At 44.9% G+C, this 20,283-nt stretch overlaps 1 protein-coding gene across 1 annotated transcript in view; it reads right to left on the reverse strand.

The window, feature by feature from the left end:
* Window positions 1-699: 699 nt before the first annotated feature.
* Window positions 700-20,283, reverse strand: part of CARS2 (cysteinyl-tRNA synthetase 2, mitochondrial (putative)) — a gene marked incomplete at its 5' end in the record, with an annotated part of 33,072 nt that continues 13,488 nt past the window's right edge. Inside the window, 7 exons of the mRNA XM_010141591.1 lie at window positions 700-774; window positions 3,886-4,143; window positions 7,322-7,420; window positions 9,360-9,483; window positions 11,229-11,367; window positions 16,349-16,415; window positions 19,111-19,178. Of these exons, the coding sequence (XP_010139893.1) occupies window positions 700-774; window positions 3,886-4,143; window positions 7,322-7,420; window positions 9,360-9,483; window positions 11,229-11,367; window positions 16,349-16,415; window positions 19,111-19,178 (830 nt within the window). The remainder of the gene's footprint in view (window positions 775-3,885; window positions 4,144-7,321; window positions 7,421-9,359; window positions 9,484-11,228; window positions 11,368-16,348; window positions 16,416-19,110; window positions 19,179-20,283) is intronic.

Raw genomic sequence — 20,283 nt, forward strand, 5'->3', positions numbered from 1 at the left:
CAGAGACAGCCATGCTGTCCAGAGGATTTTTTTTTTTAACACAAACATGGGAAAAGAAGAAAGGTAACTGCACAGGTAATAACTAAACATACCGATTTTATCTTTCCAGTTCTGATGGAGAGATCCTGAGTGTGCAGCATTCCCTGTGCTAGGGGGATCTCAGTGGATTCTGTGCAAAAGCAAACCAAACAGAAAGCCTTGCAGATAACTGGATGCCATCACATTACAGTTAAAATATTTTGCAGGACCAAACCAGCCACCCTGCAGTGAGGAAATACTTCAAGGCGAAAAGCATCACCTCTTTTGATGGCTGAGAGGAACACCGTTGTTTAAACGAGTGGGCATAACACTCAGTGTCTGCACCCTCAAAAACAAGCCCAAGCTCTTCCCTCTCTCTTCACTATGTTTTAATTCTCAGTGCCAGCTCAGCAAAACACAGCAGATCACGCAGCAATGGGGGCTGGGGGCATTTCCTGTGTGGGAACACACTGATGTGTATGAACACCACTGCTGTGCGTGCTGGATCCTTCCAGCTCCTGTGCTGCCAGTCCTGTATGTATTCACCTTGTAGTAGAGTCAGTTTTTGCTCAGACTGTATTATATCTTTGTTAGTCATTCCATCCCAAAGATTTTATTCAAGCTGTTAATATTTACAACTGTTGCCAAAGCAGATGAAGTAAGAGGTCCAAGGATGGAGGATCAGCTTTTTTTTCCTGTCAGCTGCTCTGCTGGCCCTCCTTCCTCCACTTCCCAGGTTGAAACAGCAGCTCTGTCCTGTAAGAAGAAATAAGCGGGTCAGTCCCAACAGTGGGATCGTACAGGTACCATACGTGTGTAGGCAGCTGGAGGCAGAGGTTTTTAAGCAAGCTTCCTACAGCAAAGGACTTAATCCAGTTAGGTGAGAGCTGGCAATACCAACTCCCAGGAGGGCTGTGGTTACTAGAAACAATCAAAGCTGTAACACAAACCCAGACACTTCTTCCTTGTTAATAAGGGGAAAAAAAACACCCGCAATGTCACCTCTTTCATGTGTACAATCTCTCTCCTATGAGTAACTGCTGTTAAACTCAGGCAATCATATTTTAACACCTAAATGGCTCATGTACATGAAAAAAGCTCCTCCTAAGGCCTGTAAGTCAGACTATACTGCCTGAATTTTATGACAGTAGCCCACGGCTGTAAGTATCTGTAATGCAATACTGTCATATTTTTGAAAGCTAATACTACAGCCAAACCAAGCATTTCTGACTGTTAAGACCTACCTGTTTGACTGTAACTGCTGAAAATAAAAATTAATCTGAATATTGAAACCTGACAGCATTCCATGAGCTCCAACCTGTGAGAGAGGCTGGAACACAATGCAGAATTTTTCCTACATTAAAGTGAAAACTGGTCTTGGTGTGTAAATACCTAGCGACCGCATTTCACTGAGTAGCACAGATTAGCTTGCATTTCAAGCCCACTATAATGACATGAGAAGACTGGTGGATATTTTAATCAGTTTGTTGCAAGTTCCATAACTTCAGATGAACACACCATCTGCATTGATGTTTGAGAGCTTGAGAAGAAACTAGCGTACAGAAATCACTAACTTGGAAGCTAAGGAAGGTACCCTTTTTGCAAAGCCGATTTAAAGGAATTAAGTTAGTAGCACTCCCTTGAAGTGCTACTCGCACCCTAGAGTGACCAGCACCTCCAAACCAGGGGTTCCTACTCTACACTGGGTGGAGATGAGGCTTGAAGGTTCATCTGTTCTGCTGGTTCTGCTCTTGCATGTGGTGCTGAAGTTGCTGGCTGACTTCAGCCACACCTGACAGAGGGAGCGTGTGCTAACAGATGCGTTACTGCATTCGTATCAGGCTCATAAAAGTTTCACCGAAAACAGACACTGAGTAGAACAGAGAAATTCCTCAAGTGTGTGTTAGGCAAGTGGGGCCCAGCTGCTGGGTGCTGCGTTACCATGGCGTTTTTGGCAGCAGCCTACCCCGGGTGGCCAGCCGACCCAGCCAAGCAGACTTCTGCTAAGCACCAGCGTGGCAAGAGCCTGGCTTTCGGCAGCGTTGTTGGGGTGAGCCTCTGTGAGGCCTGCATCCCTCGTTTGCGGGACTGCGCTGGGATTTGTAAAGCCAAGATCTGGTTGGCCTTCACAGCACCCCTTCAGCTACTTCCACAGTATTGGCAAAAAAAGCAGGGGATCTGGACATGTGCTGTGTGCTCATACGTGCACATGTATTTTGTCTTCAGGAGCAAATTATTATGGACAGGAGACAGGTTATGCCATGCTTCAGGTTATTAAAAATATTAAGTTAATGGAATGGGCTGAATCTTGGCTAAGGACAAGTTCTAGGAGGTTAAATGTCTGTAAATCCCTTCAGAAACAAAACAGATCTTCAAAGCGGGGGCGGGGGCTGCAGCTGTTTTGCCAAACAGATCAAAAGGGAGTCGTCTTCTCCAAGACTCTGTCTCTGTGCAGCTGTTTGGATTTGCAGACTTTCTTGACAGCAAAGCAGAGCAAGGATTTAGCTATGTACAAACAAGTTAAGGAAGCAGATGTTCCAACTTCCCAGTGTCTTCCTTTGCTTTCACAGCTGTAGCTCAGCACTGCTGCGCTTTGGCCCTCCCTCCGGTCTGTATCACCACACTCACTTCCATCTGAGATCATGAGACAGCTGACCACGCTTTGTATTTGCTTTTAATAGGTGTGTTGACAAATGACAGCCCTCGTGTTCAGCAATTAAAGAGGATGTACGCTGTCACTCCCTGATGCCACTGTGCTTTATATTCTTCCATTGGTAAAATGATGCAAGGCTCCATTCTTGAGCAAGGGAAAATTGAGCAGCATGAACCAGAAGGAGAAAGGCGCTGGAGAGAAATGCTTTTGCATCCATCCTTTTGGAGGATTATTCCTTATGTAAGGAGCAACACCAGCCCAACAGGGGCTGAAGCACAAGTGAGAAGGGGAAGGGCAGTGAGGCAAGAGGAACTGGAAGAAGCAGCACCTGTTAAAGAAGTGCCATAGTACTTTGAAATCAGGAGGAGACGGTACGCCAGTGAAGGGATTTAGGTTAGCTACGTGGAAGAAATTCTTCACTGTAAGGATGGTGAGAGACACTGGAACAAGTAGCCCAGAGAAGCTGTGAATGTGCCATCCCTGGAAGCGTTCTAGTCCGGGCTGGATGGGGCTTTGAGGAACCTGGTCTAGTGGAAGGCATTCTTCCCATGGCAGGGGGATTGGAACTAGATGATCATTAAGGTCCCTTCCAACCCAAACCTTTCTGTGATTCTATAGTTTCTCTTAATCACAAGACACCGCTGGCGTAATGCAAAAGGAAAAGAACAGCGGTGTTAGGTATAGGCTAAAAGTATGTACAAAGCAGAGTAGAGAGAGGAGTGGCACTGGAATCAGGGAAACTACTTATGGCCCAGGAAAGTTGGGAATGGAGCTGCTGAAGGTGGAGGAGGCTTTCTCACGAGGACTTACCATTTCTGGTGGGGGAATGTGAGGAGGGTAGAGGGAAGGCATTATTTTCAAAAGTCACCTCAGTTCACTTTCCAGTTCCTCTGCAACCATTTTAAAGACTGCACACATACCTCATACCTTTCCTTCTGGACTGAACTTGGGCAACTTTGGGATTTCTGAATATTACAGGAATTTCAGTGGCTAAACAGCACACCCACAGTAACTGCAGAAGTAGCTACAGCTTGCATGGAGGCACGAGGCTGAAGTAGCAGAAGAGAAAGCCAGCAGTACAACCAGACAAGGGCTTAACTTCCACCTCCTGCTACTGCAGTCACACAGAGAGCAGGGCACACCACCGAAAGCCACCAAACCCTGTTTTAAAGAATTATTATAAATACGTCTCAAAGAGGGACACCGTCTTCTACCTTTATGTGAATTCCAAAGGCAGCAAGGTCTCCACGCAGACTGTCACAAGCCTCCAGGAGAGGTTTTCTCTCCTGCATTAACCGCTGCCTCCTTTCCTTCTGTTCTTGTTTTGGTCCTTTGGTTTCCACAGCACCTTCCATTGGCACAACATCTGCTTCCGGCAGAGCGAGCGCATAATGACGGACCTTCGCGCGGAAGCTTACAAGCTGGTCAATGACATTAGAGAGCAGAGCAGAGCTGTCTCCTCTGAGAGCCACCTAGAAATCAAGCAGGTTGCTTTACAAACAACTGAGAATGATTTTAAAATCAAGCCCAACTCAGCAGCGCACACTGAGGCCTCGTCACCTCTCCTGCTTATGAATCTTTCGTATGTTGGTACAATTAAAGTGTCACAACCTCACTAATGCTGGACAAAGAAGTTACAACGGAGTCATACTTGAAAGCTGTTCAGCGTATTCCTACAGAGGAAAGCGTCTGTCTTGGAGCAGAGGGCTCTCATGTGAACATAACGTGCTGCACAACTCAACTGTGGAACTCATCACCACAGGAAACCGCCGGGATGCCAGAAGTGTGCATTAAATTAAAAAGGGATTAGACAAATTGACGGCAGAAAGGCCTGGCAACAGCCATCTGACCAGCAAGGGAAGCCCAGCCGCCAGCTCAGACAGCCCCACGGCTGTAAACATCTGCAGAACTAGAAAGCACATCAGCTCCTCACTCTGCCTTTGAGCTCCAGACCTTCTTCAGGAAACACAAACCAGAAAAACTAAGTATTTTGTCTTTAAGCCTCTAGAGTACCCTTTCTGCTTCCACCTACAGAAAACCTCCCCTTATCCACAGAACTTTTATCTGATCTACCTTATCCAAAGTTTCAGCCACCCAAAAAGACCTGATGAAGCAGCAACTACTGCTCACAGTGGGTGGTTTCTGGGTGCTGCCTGGCCCCCTCCTTCCCTTAGCAAGCTCTGAGCCTCCTCGGCCTCCCTCTGGCTTGGCAGAAGTCTCACTGGTCATCATGACAGAAGAGGAAGGCCTCGCTCCTTCTAGAGGGTCCCGCTCTGACAGCTGCCAGGACAGGAGCTCAAGTGTTGGCGGAAGAGGAAGGCCACTCCTCAGCACTGGCACAGCCAGGCTCCTGGTCTCGCTCCCAGCAGAGAAACTATCCCCGTTTCTCATTAGAGGCAATGGGGGAGGAGAAGGACAAACCTCCAACAAACCAGAAAATGCCACTGTGGTATTTTATTATTAGGACACGTGAGGGGGAGCAGACAATGGAGCAGTGAAATGTAAAGCACACAAAGGCTGGGGGGCAAAGCTGCTGGCAGCGATGCTCAACTGGGAGCAGAAGAGCAGCTGAGTAATTAAAGCCAGAGGGGACTGTATTTAGTCACCAAACAGCAAGATGGAAATGAAAGGGAGTAGTTTCAGAGGTCACTGACTGAAGCAAACAAAGAGGAGAAGCTGGTGAGGGGGAACCTATGGAAGATACAGTGTGAGATACAGTGAGGACTCTCCACAATCATGAAAGTCAGCAAATTTCCCAAACTTTGAAAGCGTGAAAACATACTAAAGAGGAAGTTTATGACAGCGAAGAAGGTAATAAATCTAAGTGCCAGAAATGCTCCATCGTAACCTGAGGCAGGTAAAAGTGCAGGATAATGCTTAAATACAGAAGAGAGAAGAAACAAAAATGACAAGGGGAACAAGAAACATGCCTCCACAAACACCCAATTTCAAACCATGCACCTACTCATGATGAAGGAAAGATCTTCCAAATGGAGGGGCAGCTTTAGGAGCTGAACCAATACGATTTCCATGTAAAACACTGTGTAGCCTCTCAGGGCTGATGTCTAATGGCTTCTCCTGCAATACCAACCAATCCAAAGAGCTTGTAAGAAGCTTTGTATGGAAATTTGGCCCTTGCCTACCCCACCGATGATCACCCCAGCTCTGAAACAGGCACGATGTTTTCTACCCATCATCTTTTCAGACAGATCCATCTTGCCCACCTGTGGCTGTCTGGACTCCTCCTCTTGCCAATGCAGAGAGAGACAGGCAGTCTTATTTTATTCAACCATCAGACTAAGATGAACCATCCCTCAGCAGTGCTCCTCCCTCCACTGACTACTGCAGAAGCACAGGCAGCTACATTAGACTGTAAGGCTAATTAGCTGAGATTAATCCCATCTTAACATCAAGACAGATCCACAGGCTATATGCAAACATCCAAGTGGAGAGGGCCTCAACACCACCCCCCATAGCCTCTACACTAAACTGTTAGCACCGTGGTGGCCAGGCCAGCTCGCCCTCTCCCAGACAACCCATGCACCAGGGCCCACGGCGGTCAGGGACTGCTCCCCGCAAGCTGCGTTGCTCAGGGCCACCTGGCCGAGGGGCAAAAAAGGTTGAACACTGAGCTGTTGTGATTGGTCTCGAGGTCAGAGAACAATCCCCACATCATTTTATTTACTAGCTTGTGGCAGCCCACAGACCTTTCTGAAGATTTTGATTGATTCATTTACTGGAGGCAGAAAGAGCAGAGACAGAAAAAACTCTTGATGTGCTGCTCCTTACTTCCTACCTACCTCACACCTCTGCTGACCCTGATGCCCCAGAGAAACTAGCACAGCATATGAAAAAGAAAAGCATTCAGACACTTATTTCACCAAAAGTATCAGTGCAGCAGGCACGTGCATAGACAGCCGAGAATCTGGAGAAATGACTTTGCTATCCAACTTACAGACAAATCTAAGTGTTTAGTACACCACTAAAAATTAACATGACAAACCACGGGTTATGAGGAGTAACAAAATCACAACCAAATCACATCCAACCGCTGTCTAGAAAGAAATTTTGTGGAAAAATCCACGAGGCAAAATAAATAAATGATATACATATATATTTTATATGTATTGCTACACTGCCTGACTTTCAAAGGATGAACAACACTATTTACATTTTCTTATATTCTTCTCCCTGTCCCCAAAAGAAATTTTGGTAGAAAGTTTCTCTTAAAGTTTTCAACTTCTTGGTACTCAGCTTCAGGTTCAAGCAGGACAGCAGCACACAACAGGCCGCTAGTCTCCAGCATCTTGTGCCATTTTAAATGCTCCCCTTCTGTATCATCAGAGTATCACCTGCATAGTTATCACTCTCTTCCCTGTGCAGTACTTTGCTGTGAGCTTTTCTGTCCTTTTTTTTTTTCTTCCTCTTCCCTATTTTTCCCTTCTTATCAAGAAGAAAAAAGCCCACATTTTGTTCAGCCTGCTCACATGCTCTCCTAAGACATCACAGCAGAAACTGCAAGTGGCACAGGAAGGTTTACTAGAACCATGAACAACTTTGTTACGTCTGACGTTTTTGGAAAGCTTTCTATAAAGCGTAATGCTGGCACTGCTGCCATATACTAGTACATGCAGAAGAGATGCTTCATACCTGTCTTTCTCCAAAGGACATCCCAAGGGCATTAAAAAAGCCTTCTATATAGGAAATAATGCTTCCATACACAACAGAGCTTCTAGGAGATGCAGCATCCTGTTTAAAAAACACTCAAAAGAGATTGCCCAGTCAATACGCATTACAGAACTCAACATCTCTCTGTAGCCCAGTCCACCAGGGAAAACTATTACCAATTACACAGATCTACCTCCACCAGTAACACCCGCCCAGACAGGAACTTCTACAGAGATGCAAAACCACCTCACAACATAAAGGGGAAAGCTTTAAGTAAACGGGGGAGGGGAAGAGCTTATTACCAGCACACGCAGGGAGGAGAAGAGATACATGAAGCTGCCATGCACTACACGCGTGCAGTAAATAAGACCTAAAAATAGAACTTCTGGGCATGGAAGGGCTGTGTGTATGAAAACAAAATAAAAGAACAAAAAATCCCAGCTTCAAGGGCACCGATAAAGTTAATGATTAAAAAACTCCAAACCCTTTTTTTAGTGTCTTATTGATTTAAACAACATGAAGACCGCTTTGAGATAGCTTATGGCATTTTGTCACGTCCCAGTAGCACCAGCAACCACCACCACCAGCAACAGAAGAGTGTTTTTAAGAACACATGTATGTCTTTCTTCCCCCCATATTTATTTCACAAAGGAAAAAAAAATTCAGGATTAAATAATAGACTGAGAAACAATTTAAGGGACTAACCCTTGCCTAAAAAAAAACCATGATGACATACACAACCAAATTAGCAGCTGGTACTGGATTTTATCTGACATCTCCATTAGCACCTAAGATAAACCATAACTTAAAATTTGCGAAAGACCTGAACTAGAATGTGCTGAGGAGGACCACTGAGGGCAAGGAACAACTAAGGGAAGAATGGCAGGAAGGTTAAAAGAGGAATGAGTAGTTATGTTTATGTGAATTTACTTACAGTTCTTCAGGAGAAGAACTACGGGCACAGTCAGCAAGAGGAAACGCTCAGACAGCTGGGCTACATCTAGAAAAGCTCCACCACCACAAACAGAAATCTGAGACTGCTGCCCCACAAATACCCCACACCCAATTCTCCACAAAACGACTGACAAAAGAAATTCAGGGGAAACGAGCAACAACTGGCAAAGTTAGGCTACTTGTATGTAAGAGTGGTAAAGCTGTTACAGATCCCTGCAGCAAACTGGTTCAGGTCACGGGTTGCTCAGAGAGCCCTTCTGTAAAGATAAGGCTAAGGACAGAATTTAAAGCTAGTGTCAAAAAAGGACCAGGGGAAGGCAGGATTTCTCCTTAAAATCATTTCTCTTACAGCACAAACATGGTGGACACAAGCAATCAAGGAGCACAGAAGCAAGGCTGAGCTGCTTAACTTGAGCAAGAAAGGCAGCTGTTGGTAAAAGGAGACCCAGAACTGCTTCAGATCATGTTTTCTGCTCAGGTCTTCGCCTTTCCAGACACCTCCTTTGTGTCAGCATGTTAGCTGGGTCTCAATTTTCCAAAAGCCATCTGAAGATGGGCTCACACATCTTCAGGCTGAGGCCACAGTTAAAATCTGCTGACAGCAGAAGTCACTCAGTCCCCAAAGCTGAACTCACCACCGTGATTGCCCTGTGCACCTGGGACTGCCTGCCAAAGCCCCCACAGCAACCACAAACCCCCACACCCCATTTCCCAATTTAGGTTGATTTTTGTACACGGGTATTAATCAAAGAAGCAGGCTAAGAATACAAAAACAGCACTAAAATTAGCAGCATGCCACAGTGGCTTCAGGCCTTTCACAAACCTTAGCTATAAATAATATAGAACAGCAGGAAAGAAACATCCTTTGGACACAACGAAGCACAAAACAATAGCCGTGCACAACTCCTGCAACACGGTCAGGATAAATGGGCACCATTAGGGTCAACAATTTATGGAGCTTTCTTTCTGCTGGTTTCTTATGTGAACAATAAACTAATCTGTCTGCATTAAACAGTAGGAGAGTGGACAGCTGTCATTTTCTGATCTCTGTATCCTAATGGGTTACCTTAGTAACAGCCTTAAGCTGTCTGTTGCCATGGTGAATGAGGTCCATAATTGCTGCAACAGCCCTGGAGGTGTCAAAGTCATCTGCAAATGCAGCCTTCACGGTTACTTTTGTGTTGGCCAGCCTTCAAGAAAAAAAGGTAACTCTTAAGATAAGACAAACAAGATGCCAGCAGTACAGTGAATTCATCAGCTATTCAGCCAGAGGGAATTATCGAAAGGACACTGTCATTTCCTTCCTAGCCGTCCTGTGATGGGCGACGCTACACTGATCAGCGAGAATACATCTTTCAGCTGCAAAGGGAAAAATGTGATGCATATCAAAATCCAAAGCGCTACATCCACTCAATAAATACATGGTTAATCACAGGAGCCAACAATGGCAGAGTAAGGCTTGCCTTAGTCATTTAAAAACAGATGGAAAATGAGGTTGATACTAAGCACATTAAAGATTCTGCTAAGTTGCTGTTTTCCTTTTTCCCAGCAGCCCATTTTTCATGCTAACAACATGTTTCTCACCCAAAGCCACGTCACACACACCACTCCAGTGCCTGGCAAGAGCTGACTTGGTGTTGGCCAAGAGTCCTGTTGGAAGGATCCATCCTGGAAGCAGGCACTGCTTCCTCACTTCCCAGGCAAGCCCAGTCCCAGCCCTGCGACTCCACTCGGCTTGGCCCAGATGAAAAAGCTCTGTGAGGAGCTTGTGGGGCCATTCACATAACAGCACCAAAAGCCAGCAGGCAACCAGCCCAGGGCCACCCACTGCAGCTGGTGTGAGCAGGAGGATGAAGACAGCAGCATGAATAAATGGTGAGCTGCAAACAGCTGCTGGTGGCATACTCTCGTACACAGCCTGGTGATCCAGACCTCGATGGTGCTGACCTAAGGATGCCGTTTGCTGTTTCACGATAAAGCTCAGGGAGCAGGGTTACCTGAGGAATGCCAAGCTGTCCTAGCACCTTTAGGGCTCAGATGAACCCTGCTTTGCCTGTTTCCAAGTGGTTTTGCTGGGAATGCCTGCCTCCCCTCAGATATCAGATGGCTGCTGTCCTAAGTCACTCATCCCAATGCTCTTTCCTGCAAGCCTCCCCCTCTCCGCTGAGTATCTACCACTTTCCTAATTAAGATCTCTATTTCCTTTTGGTTGTTTTCACATCTACTGATATAAAAGCTGTGCCCTCCCACACATCCCCCACTGACAATCCATTTCAACTTCACCAGGTGCCTCAGGTGTCTCAGCCTTATCTCTCACCAACAGGTCTCCTGCTGAAGGACTTGAATTAACTAGTTGTGGTATTGGGCAAAAGCAATTCCACTTCCTTGTAACATGTTCCAGCGTTCCTTGCAAGCCTTAGCTGGTGCGGCCGCAAGCTCCCTGATAGCAAGATGCCTGTACCACAAGGAAGCCTCCTTTCACTTCTACAGCACAGGTCGTTTCCCCTCTGATCCTACATCCCAGAGCTGCCCGCACATACACTGCTGCAGGGTGCTCAACACCCCTCCTACCCTGACTCCAGAGCACTGGAGCACAGTTCTACTTATGCACCACAGAGCCTCACGTTGCTTTGCCTTTTACATCACTAAAGAGGGGCAAAGATGCTTGTGTTAGGACATGCACACTAGTTAAACAACATCATTTTAAAAATACAATTAACTAAGCCTAACAGCCTACGAGGAAAAGCAGATGACTAGAAGAAGAAGAAAAAAGTTACCCTTGGTGAGAGCTGGCAGGCAAGACCGCTGCTCAGTCCTTCTTCTTGTCCTGCTTCTTAAACAGAACTCAGAACAGCACACTGTTCACCCCTCCGAGCCTGTGAGAAAACTACTGCTCATGTAACCACAGTTTTTGAGAGAGAGGAGCTGGACTTACCTTTCCCACAGTATGTCTTCTCTAACAGGGTCACATACCAGCTGTCCCTTTATATAAGCATTTGCATCTCTAATGAACGAGGAGATTGCCTGAAGATGATGCTTTGCGTCATCCATGCTCTCATCACTAAATTCTACTGCTAAAAAAAAAATTATTTGGGATGTTATGATAGAAAGAATGTTGTCTGTCATACACAGGAACAATATTCTGAGACAAAGTCATGCCAGGAGAAGTTTGTTATTATTTGTCATAGCAAACTTTTCTTACAATTAATTGCACATTTCATTAAAAACTCCATTCTTCATGCCCACTAAGTGAATTAAAATCAACATAAAAGCCAATCATTACACGTGAAGACGTATAACCTACTGTAAAGGTATCCGATAGATTCAGAAAGTGTCTGGAAGCTGAAGCAATAGCTACTTGACTTTAATTTTTTTTTCCTTATTGAATCTCTTCTCTGTCAAGTTATTACTCCAATAACTTGGACTGGATAGATTCCTAAGCTTCCCCCAGATTTAAGCTGGCAAGACGTAAGTTTTGGTCTCACCCCTAATTTTGCTCCTATTCTAATCTAGGCAGACACAATCCGTATTTGGAGACCTCAAAGAGACCTATGCTTCACCGCTGACTCTGTGAGGAATTCAGGCACTTAGATTTAAAGGGCTGCTTCACCAGCATCTAAAATCTAGATGGACAAGAAATTTTGCAATCTAGATTCTGCCACAGATACAAAATTCCCTCACAATATCAAAGCTAAACTGATCATATCAATTTTCAAAGGCAATTATTAGAGAAAACACAAATTGCTTAAACTTGTCTGTATGTCTGGGATGGGATTCATCACAGCCAACTTACTCACACCTAAGGCTCTTATAGCCACTGGAAAGAAACACAAAACCTCAAGGTATACGATTTGTTGTACCCTAAGCAGAGCTCTGCTTTACAGTGAGATCTGCTACACCCTAACCTTACAGTGCTCCTCTTCCAGCAATGGGAAAGATGATGTTAGCCCCCCTCTCCATCATGGCACACAGACACTCCCACTGGAGTCTCTAGCTTTGGCAGGTAGTTGAGCTTTGGGAACTATCCATGTCCACTTCTGCTGGCTTAGGATTAAGCAGATTCCTCTCGCCTTGCCTATGCTCCAGAAGTGTAGGTGCTGGACTGGCCCCTCGTCACTTTTACTGCGAGCTGCCTTCAGCAAGAGACAATTTTTTTACTTGTACAGTAACACACAACTTTCCGTAGAAGAGCACTCAGACTTCACTTAAGACTTCCACCTGGCTTTGGTGGCAGTTGTGTCCACCATGGACAGGCCTAAATTTAAATGCATTCGTTCCCAGAATATCACACCAGCGTTGATTATTTGACTCAAAGCACCATCTGTAGCCAGTGCAGTACTGCTTCACCGTTTTGCACCTGACCTCTGCACTAAGGAACATCCAACTACAACTTGCAGCATACTCCAGATCTCATCAGCACTGAGCATCACCTGTAGTTTCCACAGCAATCTCACCTCTGTGCCTGCTCACATTACAGCTGGCTGCTTTGTGCAATTACCCACTGCTCCCCAGACACAGACTGGCTAGAGCAGACAGTCTGAGCAAGGGGACAGATCTAAGAGGGCAGAAGCAGCCAGATGTGAGACCTGATCTCAGTTCCATTAGCCTAAATCCCAAAGAGGCCTAACTGTTTAAACAGATTTTCCACAGGAAAACTAAGGCATAAGTCTGGAGCTGTATTTGTCGGATTTTCCACTTGTGTGTCATCAAAAATCTGCATTACTGCCTCATTAACACTGGTTTTAAAATTAAGCTTTACTCAGCTTTTAAAAAGACCGACGTACACTTTTAGAAAACATTGAGAGATTGAAAGAGATCATTTATATCCACTAAGATTACTCAGCTGATTACCCTGGTTACAGGAACTCCACAGGAATACTTGATGAAAGTGTGTCCTCATCAAGCCCACTTAGATTAAAGCCATTCTTCTTCCCCTATTCACGGCATTCTCCTAAACCACTGCCTGCAGACACTGCAAATACATGGCTCCACACGGGCAAGCTCAGCTCTACAAACCTTCACCGTACTCCCTACTCCTTCCCTCCTTTGCAACCAAGGGCATCATCACTACATCATCAAATTACAGAACATAGGTTTATTAGCACCAACAAGGAACTGAAGACAAGAGGAACCAAATGTTACTGTTCACTCAGGTTCTCAAAACCACTGGAGCGGTTCTGGTGACCAGGAGAGTGTTCTGGGGACAGAACGCTGCTGCCTGTAGCAGGCTAACAGCCCCTCCACCTAACTGCATAAAGCAAAGCCACTGCTGGTGAGATGCAAGAGGAAAAGCAGAGCCTCACAATGGGCTATACAGGGCTTCAGAGATGGCACCTTTCCTTTTGAGCTGCACCCAGACTCAGCCTAGCAGGCACATTGGTGGTGGGGCACTTCCCAAGACCTCTTCCCAACAGCCCAGGTGGGCCCAATGGTGGTGACTCAGTCAAAGAAGAGGCCAACCAGAGCCATCAGCAAAGCAGGCGGCCCAGATCACCAACACCGCCCCCACAGCTCAGCTTAGGCCTGAGCAGGCAGAGAGCAACAGGGCAGAGACCCCCTGCAGAGACACACTGTGGAAGGGTCATGTCCTGCATTCTCCCTGGCTTTTCTCCTCTTTCCCATGGGCAAGGCAGCCAGCTTTATCATCTCTTTGACAAGGATCACCACAGGAGGGGGCCCCCACCCCCACAAAACAAATGCACCTCCCTGTGCACGCCCCTCCAGCCACCGTTGCCCCTCGTGGCTGGGCCAGTTTGGAGTTGTTTGTCCCCAGGCGCCTGTCAGCACACAAGCAGACAGTGGATAGCTCAGACCACAAAAAAGGCTGATTCCAAGCCCAAGATCTATGAAACCACAGCACCAAGGCCAAGCCATTCCCAACTGTCAGGCACTGCAGTCATCTGCACAGGTACCTACAGGTTACAGCTACGACACAACAAGCATGGTAACATCACCTGACACACCTCAAACCTGGATTTTAGCAAGTACAAAAGGCTCTCCTTCACAGGCAGGGATGGCAGGAACCATCACCAACAGGTTTAGGCTACAAAAACCTTAGAAGATGTTTGGGATCTCACTTCTAATAAAAACACTGAGGAAGCAGACAGCAATTTGAGGAGTGCAGTAAACTTATCTTTAGACCAAAGTGAATTGATAGCAGGGACACAAACTGACAGGCTGCATAGTAAATACCTGCCCGGCTCAGCAAGGACTGACTGGCTCTTGAGTAGAACAGCAAATAACTGCACCCTACCTCTTAAGGTGGAGATGGCAGGCGCAGCAGACCTTTGAGCAATCCTTATCTGCTGACTGGCTTACTGGCACAGTACTCTGACATAACACCACCATATCCTTGCATCAAAGCCACCTATATTTGCACACGTTGCCCTCTGTTTTTATCACAGGAAGATGTTTAACCTAGAAGTAAGGCAAAAAAAAAAAGGGGGGGGTCATGTCCTTCTCGCAGGGGTTCAAATGCAGGCAGCTAACATGCAGCAAGGAGTGCAGGCAGCCCTTGCTGCAGGACTCCAGTGCCATTCCTTGCCCTGAGGCAAGCTTAGAAATTGCCGGCCTTTCAGCTTTTCTTTAATGACAAATGTATATATGATAGTGGTGTAGGCATTAGCCTTTTTTCTTCTTTTGTTTTAAATACATATTTGTTCAAGAATCCCAAGTGCCCTCAGCTGCAGCCAGAGAGCCATTATGTGTGCAAAACTTATTTCATCTCCTGACAAAGGCCCAGAGCAGCTGCAGCCAGAGAGCCATTATGTGTGCAAAACTTATTTCATCTCCTGACAGAGGCCCAGAGGAAACAGCCAGGTGTGCCACTGTCCTGCAGCATCACCCCAAAATAGCTGGGCATCCCACCATCACCCTACAGTGGCAGTGCTCCCCACTGCCTGTCCCCTCTCCTGCTCCAAGGAGGGGCTTGTTCTGCAGCAAACCTCCAACCTGGATCCACTCCTCTCTTCCTACCATGGTGGAGGTCAGTAATAACTAACTAGCACTCCCTTTATTATCCCATGTTTCAGAATACGTCACGTATACATGGCTTTCCCAAAGGCATCAGCTGCTTTAGGAGGGGGAGGCTTCACAGAACACCAGATGGGTGGCTCCTGCAAGCAGCTAGAGGTATTAACAAGCAAGACAACTTCTCAGTCTGATGACCGCACACCTATAGAGACTTGCAGCACATTGCAGATTGACAGCCACCAGCAAAGCCACAGAGCCTTAACTATACCAGCTCTCTCAGTCACACTGCTAGAGGTGCTTTATCTGAGGCAGTTAAAGGTCCATCGAAATAATGAAGCAGGTGCTGCCCCATGTTCTACCACCCCCTTACCATGCCAGGATGCCCAACAAGCCAGATGAGCCAGCAGTGATTAGTGAACTACTGTATGCTTTTGGCAGGCCCCAATAAACCAGTAAAAACAGTCCAGTTTGAAGTAGCCTCTGCCTGCTGGAAACGCCATGGTGTAGTCAGGGAAGCTGACAAAATCTCCCATACCTCTCCCCACCAGCAGTGTTTGCCAGGCTTAGATGATCATTAGGTTATCAAGCACTGGGGTAAGCAAGCTGCAGTGCACCACAGAACTGCTTGAACACTCTAACTCTGCAGGACAAAAAACAGCAACACAGCAGGGAGATAAAAAGTTATTAGCAAGCCCTTGTCATACGCTACAGGAATATAATGCAAAGCTCTCCCTAGATATGTCTCCAAAAACAGATGATCGTGACTGAAATACAAACAACTGCAACAGATGCAAATGAGAGATGGAGGTAATTCATTAATTGAAGGTGCAATTAACTGAGAGTCGCAATTAACTGCAGCTCAGGAAGGTATTTAGATGAATGATTACGTACCGTGCTCAGTAAAGGTGCTTTTCTAAATAAGAGACGAAGAGCAGCCCCACAGAGCACCCCCAACGTTCCCATCCACCGGAGGGGAACTGCAAGGCACCGCAAGGAGAGCCTGCTCCACCACTGCACCGCCAGCTTGAGAAGCACGCGTGGAAAGCCATGCATGTCTACAGAAATAAGGGGCTTTTTCCTTACCTGAGCTGTATCTGCTGCGCAAACAAAACATCCTGAATTGATCTGATGAAAATTTCTTCAGGAAATCCTAAACCACATGCAAAACAAAAAAAGACAGCTTTACCATCATATCAAACAATTTCTTCAGGAGCTGTTCCACCCTCTCACACCAGTTTCACAGCGTATTTCAGACAAACTAACATGACAAATAACCCATCTTTGTAGTTTAAGATAGGCATAAAGCTTTAAACTGTAACATTGGTTTAAAATCTAAACTAAACAAAATCTAATTCCATATAAGATATATGTAAGATATAAATACACCCACAATGTCAAGTGTAACACAGTGAAAAGGACTTTCTAACTATGATCAAACGCAGACTGTGTTAAGATCTTCACAAAAAAAAACCGAACTGAAATTACTAGACTAAGATTGGGATACAATCTTGCACGAAAGGACAGTTTCTGAGTTTTGCAAACTTCACGGAAAAAAAGAAAGATACTTTGAAACAGAAAATAAGTGTACTTTTTCTGAAGGTCTAGAAGATGATGGAAAACAGGGAGTAAAAAACCCACTTTTAAAAATATTGCTAGAATATATGTGTTAATTATGAAACCTCATTAATTTCACCATAGTATTTATCTCTTACAGTAAACAGAAAATCATTATTGTTACTACCAGTGTAACTTTTTAATAACAGTAGTATAAAGAACTATTTAAGTGCTTGAAAGGTACTCTGATAAAACATCCAACCACTTGCAACTCTGCTCTCAGCTAGGCTGGACACTGTGGCTGACTGACTATGAACAAACACTCCATTCCCCCTTTTTATTTTCTTTTTTTCAATTTGCAAACAGGTGATAGCATGTTTTTAACACTGAAGTGCCACTGATACAGACAATCATAACGAAAAGTCAATACAAGTGAGAAAATACAGAGAGTGTCATATGCAGATGATTATTCCGAAATTTAGCTTCTGCTACCAGACAAAACCAGCTTCAACACTGAAGGTAGCAAAGCATCAGCCACATGCTGTCTCTCAAGTGAAAACACAAGTAAGTGAGGCAATCAGGGTAAGCCCAATCAAGAGACAGACCGTGATAGTGTTTGTTTTGGTGGGTGAGGTTTTTTGGTTGTGTTTTCGTTGGTTGGGGTTTTTTTTAATAAACTCTATATAACTGAGTGTATGCAACGTGCCCAGAAGCTTTACGCTAACATACAGAGGTAGAACAATACAAATAAAGTATGGAAATAAATCCAAATTCTGGAAAGGACATCCGAATTGGAAAAAACAATTCTGCATTCTGTTAAAAAACAGAGTACAGAGAAAGTCCAGCTCCTTCAAAGCAGGTTTCTCGGTTGAGCGTTACCCTTGATTTTGTGGGTCAGAATTAATAGCTGTTTGAGAGAGAGAAAAAGCAAGATAAAAAGGGAGGAAAAGAAAAAAAAAAATCAGAGAAGGGTACAAGGGGGAGAGAAAATAGGGCAGCTGGACTTGAAGGATGCAAGGTGGCCATGCCCAGGTGATGGTGTGGCATGCAGATGGCCATCAGCAGCACCAAGGGAAGGTCTCAAATAGGGCTCCCCTCTTTCAGAGGGGTCATAAAAACTTCCATGTAGGGCTTAGCTTTCAAAGATGCAGGAAGGCGGTACAGGAAGAAACTTGTTTCACTGGACTGAAAAATAGCTTACAGGGAAGGATTAGTATTTGTTAGCTGTGTCTAAGGGCAGAAATTAAAAGTGAAGACCCAGCTTGAAGTTTTTGTTTTCTCAACACAAAGATGTCCCACCACAGATGTGGAAGGGAACATTTCTGTAAGTTATTTTTAACTACGTGCATTGCATTCATGGTCATTTCTCCACCCTGTTCAAAACGATTGCTGGGACTTGGGAAATTTCCGTGAAAATTGTGAGCGACAGGTTATTTTCCTGGGGGAGACAGGGCTTAACCGTACCCAGACAGTATCACGAGAATTAAGAATAAAGCAGCTCATATTGAACTCCTTTTTAAAGCGATTTCAATTAAGTCTTCTGAGAGGGCAAAGGGGAACATATGTGCTGAAACAGTTTCTCAAGCTTTGTCTAAAGGAAGGAAATTACCCACTTTCAGCAGTAGGTGTCAGCCATCATGGGAGCCACCCTAGAACCAAGCACAGCCGCAGCACACGTGCCTGGCAGCGACACCCTGCTCTGGCTACACCAAAAAACTTTGGAACACAGTAAACCAGGACATATTCACATGGCTCAAGGGTACCAAAAGACAAAACTCTCTGTGCATCAGCAAGGTCACCATATAAAAAAAAAGAATACGAGACCTTGCTGGCATAGTGCAGTTGCAGGACACCCAATAGCGTCCTCATCTTGTCAGGAGGCTATGTCCCATCTCACCTAAAGCAGAACAACAAAAAACGTCTGCTCTTTTCTAAGTTCCAAAAGCACATGTACTATTAAGAGCAGACAGATGAGAACTACGGACAAAACATCACTATAGAACAGAATCATTTAGGTTGGAAAAGACCCTTGAGACCACCGAGTCCAACCGTAAACCTGTAATGCAGAAGTACTGGGCACAAGCACTGCTCCTACAAACACTCTCAGCTCAGCGAAATCCATGTTATAAGCAAACACTGAGTCAAAGCAGGTTTCTTACACCCACATCTGCAATAACAGGTACCAGCACTAGAGAACAGTCTGCTTCAGGTCTTTCGCTGCAACATAAGCATGTGCTCCAAAGTCTTCTCAAAAGAAGGCTGTGAGTAATATTTACATATTGCATACATACCTTAATTGTTACGTAGTTTTTTAATGATTTGGACATTTTTTCTTGACTTCCTTTAACATGTAAATGCCCTAAAACAACAACAAAGCATTAATAAGGATAAAAGAGTGTGCGTCTGAGTGGGGAGTGAATGAGAAAGATTGCACTGAGACACTGGAAACGCTGGAGGCAGTATATGCTGTGGTGGATATGGGCTAACCATTTCAGTGCAACATGTAACATCGTTTTCAATAGCTTTGACTACAGTCCTGCACACCTCTCCTTGTTCTCAACTTTTACTAGGTGAATTTTAAAACACAGGAAAAGAAAATACTTAAACCCACCCCCCCACACACACACTCAAAAAACACCACCATGAGCAGTGACATTAATAAGGAAAAACCAAAAAGTCTCCCTGTCTGGAATTTATAATAAACCAATAAAGACAAGCAAGCAAATCCTTTAATCTTCATAGTGAAGTTCCTTATTTGTTACTCTTGACTTTTGAAAACTATTTTAAGACCTTTAAAGCTCTTTCAGGGATCTCACATTACATTTTTGAAACTCAGTTTTTTGTAGTTATTACTTGCTGGTGGCTGTTACAGTATTTTTTTTTTTAATCCAGCAGCTTATTGTGTTGGTTCAAAATACCTTACATGTAAAATGAATTTACTGCACATTCCCTGTTTCTCCAGACTTTGGGAGACTGAGAAAAAGAAGGGGGAGGGAGGTATGATGCCCAATTCAAATTAGTTTGTTTTAAAATGCAATCTCTAAGCATTGCTAAAGCTTTCAATAGCCACATGGACCACTAGTTTGCAGGGCTGTGGTACAGAAAAAAGGCAGTAACCATCTCCGCTGCATTAAGGAGAGTACACAGAGCTTGGCTTCAGGACCAAAAGTTCTGTCGAAGCAAGACAGGAGATGGGCAACCTCAGGCTGCATGTTCCCAGACTTCGTCTGTGTCAGTCACAGCACCACCACAATGGAAAACATCATTCACTCACAGCACTGGACAGGTACCGATCACACAGCCAATAAAAGGTTATTCAGCACCATTTCAGAAATGTTGTTAAAAGCCTTAATGAGTTTCTCCTAATGAAAGAGTAACCCTGTAAGTTACCAAGCACTTCATGACCTGCAAGATCCAGCACTTAATCATACTTGGAGGCAGATTGTTAAGCATGAACTTTCCCT

This window comes from Buceros rhinoceros, unplaced genomic scaffold (assembly GCF_000710305.1).
Source record: "Buceros rhinoceros silvestris isolate BGI_N320 unplaced genomic scaffold, ASM71030v1 scaffold18708, whole genome shotgun sequence".
NCBI lineage: Eukaryota > Metazoa > Chordata > Aves > Bucerotiformes > Bucerotidae > Buceros > Buceros rhinoceros.